This window comes from Eulemur rufifrons, chromosome 6, assembly GCF_041146395.1.
Source record: "Eulemur rufifrons isolate Redbay chromosome 6, OSU_ERuf_1, whole genome shotgun sequence".
Lineage (NCBI taxonomy): Eukaryota > Metazoa > Chordata > Mammalia > Primates > Lemuridae > Eulemur > Eulemur rufifrons.
This window is the reverse complement of record NC_090988.1, coordinates 90631418-90636216: the sequence shown is the minus strand read 5'-3', so window position 1 is coordinate 90636216 and position 4799 is coordinate 90631418. Positions and strand designations below refer to the sequence as shown.

Here is a 4799-nt window from a genome sequence, read left to right as displayed (position 1 = left end):
TTTTAATAAAGATAAGGAATAATAAACTGCCAATAATATATTTTAAGGATAAGTTTAACATTGGGATTACAGACTAACCGCATCAGGTAGGTACAAACAGGTAGTTTCAATGACATTGATAACATTCTAGTGAAGAGGTTACAAAATTTATAAATAAATTGCATATATGATTGGGTAGGCATAAAAATTTTAAAATAATGAGTTCTAAAATACTTTTTTCCTTTAGAAAAGTAAAATTCTGTACATTAGATGTCTACACTCATTCATCTTCATATCTGCTTCTGCTCCTTTGTATCCTCTAATACAGAAAAATTTTATTTATGTCACAACAAATCATTTTTAAGTCTACAAGTAGTCAGATTTAACATAACATTTAGGAAGCACATTGCTTATGCAAACCAAGACATTTCTTTACCAATATCTTCAGCATCGTGAAGACAAAATAAGAAGCTTTGCCTGTTCTTCGAAGGATGGCAAAAATGCAAATGATACCTAATGAGGAACATCACAAAATAAACCAAAGCAAAGTCTCCATCACATAATCAAGAACTAATCTGTTTTTGTCACCATCTACATTTCAACCAACAAATTGTCCACTGATAGTGTCTTTCACCAAACATAATATCATCTTGCAAAAAAATTTCCTGAACTGGAAATGCATAGACAATGACCTGAGAAACAGAAGTAATCTTAAAAAAAAAAAAAAAAAAAGTATAGTACAGCTAAAGAGAGCTGCTTTGCTAATAAATTAATGATCACTAAAACACAAAATCTAATCTTTTGGACTTAGAAATTTGTTCTAAGTATTAGTCAAATTGCTTTCTCATGAATGTGAGTGATAGTAAATTTTCAAGAACAGCCTTTTTTTCTCCTTTGAAAACAATAAACCACTTTCTTCTAAGTCCCATTTCAATATAAACTAATAAAGTTACAATATGAGCTTAGTTTTATTATTACTTGTAATAGGATACCTGTGCTTTTTATTCATCATGCAGAACTTCTTGATTAGATTGATTCTAATCTCAAAACATAATTTCTTCCACGTTACTGGTGACTTTGAATATAGAGAAGCATTTCTAGAGAATCTGTTGAATGAACTACATAATCCATCCTTAGAATTTACTGTATATTTCTTACCTTAGAACTGGAAATAAACATGTTCAGTGCGGAAGAAATTCTTATTCTATCTACAGTTAACTTTTTACACAAGAGTTTTTCCATAGCATTTTTCATCTCTGAATTTCTCAAGGTATATATTAAAGGATTCAACATGGGAGTGATAACTGTATAAAATACAGTTATGAGTTTATCAATAGGAAAGGTCGAGACAGGTCTAGCATACATGAAAATACAGGGGACAAAAAAGAAGACAACCACGGTGATGTGGGAACTGCAGGTAGACAGGGCTTTACGCCTCGCTTCCTGACTGTAACTTTTAAGGGAGCTTAGAATGACTCCATAGGAGATGAGTAGAAGGGTAAAGACGGCTATGCAGCTGACTCCACCATTGGCAACCACAGTCAGACCTATAAAGTAGGTGTCAGTGCACGCAAGTTCCAATAACGGGTACATGTCACAGAAGAAGTGGTCAATGACATTGGGGCCACAGAACGGGAGACTGTACACAAAGACGATTTGGACCACAGAATGCACAAAACCTGCAACCCAGGCCATCACCAACAAAAGGACGCAAAACCGTCGATTCATGATGGTCAAATAGCGCAGAGGCTTACAGATGGCCACGTAGCGATCATAGGCCATTGCTACCAGAAGGAAGACCTCAGATCCACCAAACAAGTGTTCTATAAAGAGCTGGCCCATGCATCCTAGGAAGGAAATCCTCTTTTTATCATAGAGTAGGTCTACAAGCAATTTCGGTGAAATGGAAGTAGAATAAGCAACATCGATGAGTGACAGGGAGCCCAGGAAGAAGTACATTGGGGAGCCCAAGGAGGGGCTGCTGATAACAGTCACCGTGATGAGCAGGTTGCCCACCATCGTCACAACGTATGTGAGTAAAAACATTACAAATAATGCTTTTTGCCCATCAGGATCCTGAGTGAGACCCAGGAGGACAAATTCTGTCACATTGTTACTCTCTCCCATTTACTCTTCTGGAAGGCTTGTATCAGAGCTGAGAATTCAGGAGACCAGCACCTGCAATGAAATTGTGACAGGACTATGAACACACCCACAATATCCTGGAGCACGTCTTCATCATCATACCTTCAACAGTGGCCTACTTACAAGATACGTTTAGAAAGTATCTATTCAGTTCCTCTTCTAAAGGTCAATACATCTGCCATTAATAATTTTAGTTTTCCTCAGATGAATGTGTTTTGCTCCTACATACCTCTAAGTCTTACTGGATATTCTATAAAGAAGAATAAGGGCCCAACAGTCATTCACACATTTAATAACTCGTTATGTAAAATGTGTTACTACTTGGCACAGACATCAGCTACAAACAGAGAAAGTGTTCCAGCTCTCAGGAAACATACTCTCTGGTGGCAGCAATAAACGCTAAATAAATAAATTGGCAGAGAGTCAGTCCCTTGAATTTATAGCAGTCATAGTATCTTTACAATATGATCTGTATATCATCAAACATATTAATAGAAAACTTCCAAAATATCTCACACAATACTATGTCATGCCACTGTGTGAAGGAAGAGAAAATAGACACTGAAAAGAGAGGTAAAGAAGAGTAGGACAGGGGGTTATTTATAATTCTGTTTAGGTACCAAGAGTGCTCAAAAATAGAACTTCAGTGTCCAGATTCCAAAAGGAAGCATACTCGAGGGAAAATTCCAAGCTCAACGTAAGAAGACATGGGATTGAGTAATTTTCTAAATGTAATTACAAGTCTCAGTTTGCTCATTGGAAAATAATGGGATTGAACTAGACAATCTCAGAATCTTTTTCAGTCAAACTGTCTATGATACTATTAGGACCTCCCTATTTTATTGCATTCTGCTGACTTTTTTTATTCTTCAGATTTTTATATTTAAATAATAATATTCCAGATAATCACCATTACTTGAACAATGAAAACGAGTCGCAAATGGGATTTGATCATTACAGTGATCACATAATGACTCTAAATTTCTCATTCAGGGTGTAAATATTTAAGATCCAAGACATCCTTGCAGAGAAAGCACAGCACAGCAGTGAATAATGTGGACTCCGGAGCCACACGGCCTCTACCAGTTTGATCACTTACTATGTGACTTTGAGCCACCTAATAAAACTCTGGGCCTCAGTTTCATCATTTTTAGAATGGGGACACCCATAGTGCTTACCTCTTAGGCTTGTTGTTTATTACAACAGGTAAAGTGCCTAGAACAGTGCCTGGCACCTGGTAAAGCCTGAATAAATGAGAGCTGTTACTAGTGTTCTTGAAAGCTTCACTGTGAACATTGGGTCGCAGCAAATCATGTGGATGTCAGTCAACTTGAAAAGAATTATAGAAATAGTCTAAGATAAAATGAAATAAAACCCATAATTCATTAACTTCATTTTAGAAACACTATAAAATTGGATATCTTAGGAATTACCAATATAACTATATGTGAGAAGTAATTATACCTGTGCTGGGATGGACTCTGAAGAGAAGCATGCAGAATAATAGGGGGAAAATTCAACCCTTCACCAGGAGAGGTACATAGTAGAAAAGGAAAGAAAGGAAAGATCAAATCAGGAAACAGATAGCATAGTTAATAAATGAATGTGCACAAGGTATAAGAATACTACTGTCATAATTAAGAGAGGCTATCATTCTTTTAAAAATCTTAAGAAAGATTTCTTTCAGTGAGGAAGTACTGGGAGCCCAACCTCCTAAGCATCCCTGGGGATACACAGGATTCATGGGGTTTCCACAACAAATAAAGTCAAACTAGATCTCAGTAAAGAAAACTTCCAAAAATTCACAAAGACAAAAGTATTGATTTCTTAAAGTTTCTAGATCTGATGGTTAAGGACAAACTTAAAGAACAGAGAAAAATGGAAAAAGTATAGCTACAAACCTCGACTTTCCAATTATTCACTGCTGAAGAAAATTAATAAATCTCAAATCGTAGACAAGATGATTCCATTTACATAGATTTGGCGGTGGGGGAGGTCATGTGCAGGGAGAATTTGAGCTCTTCCTAGAAGGCAGCAGTGAATGCTACACGTCTCATTCACATAATCCAGGAGTTCTGTCATTGTTGAAGCTATAGACCAATAAAGGCATAACTGTGAAGAACATAAGAGTATAAAGTAGTCTTTACCCAATTCTCTTTTTTTTTTTTTTTTTTGTTGAGACAGAGTCTCACTTTGTTGCCCAGGCTAGAGTGAGTGCCGTGGCATCAGCTTAGCTCACAGCAACCTCAAACTCCTGGGCTTAAGCGATCCTACTGCCTCAGCCTCCCGAGTAGCTGGGACTACAGGCATGCGCCACTATGCCCGGCTAATTTTTTCTGTATAGATTTTTAGTTGTCCATATAATGTCTTTCTATTTTTAGTAGAGACGGGGTCTCGCTCTTGCTCAGGCTGGTCTCGAACTCCTGACCTCGAGCGATCCACCCGCCTCGGCCTCCCAGAGTGCTAGGATTACAGGCGTGAGCCACCGCGCCCGGCCCCAATTCTCTTTTATTATCCACATCTTACTTTCTGTGAGGTGAGGGCCTTTTCTCTCTTGAATCATCAATGACAGATCTCACCTGGATAAATATTCTATTGGGCAATTTAAATATCTACTTGTCAATTAGGATACATTACCTGTACTCTATAGCTTTCGCCATCAAAAATTTAATATT

General features: G+C 37.2%; 1 protein-coding gene across 1 annotated transcript; it reads right to left on the bottom strand.

Moving 5' to 3' along the window:
- Positions 1-1119: 1119 nt before the first annotated feature.
- LOC138384395 (olfactory receptor 4A5-like) lies at positions 1120-2106 on the bottom strand. The gene has a single exon (XM_069469902.1). The coding sequence runs from the start codon at positions 2104-2106 to the stop codon at positions 1120-1122; it is 987 nt and encodes a 328-aa protein (XP_069326003.1).
- Positions 2107-4799: the final 2693 nt, after the last annotated feature.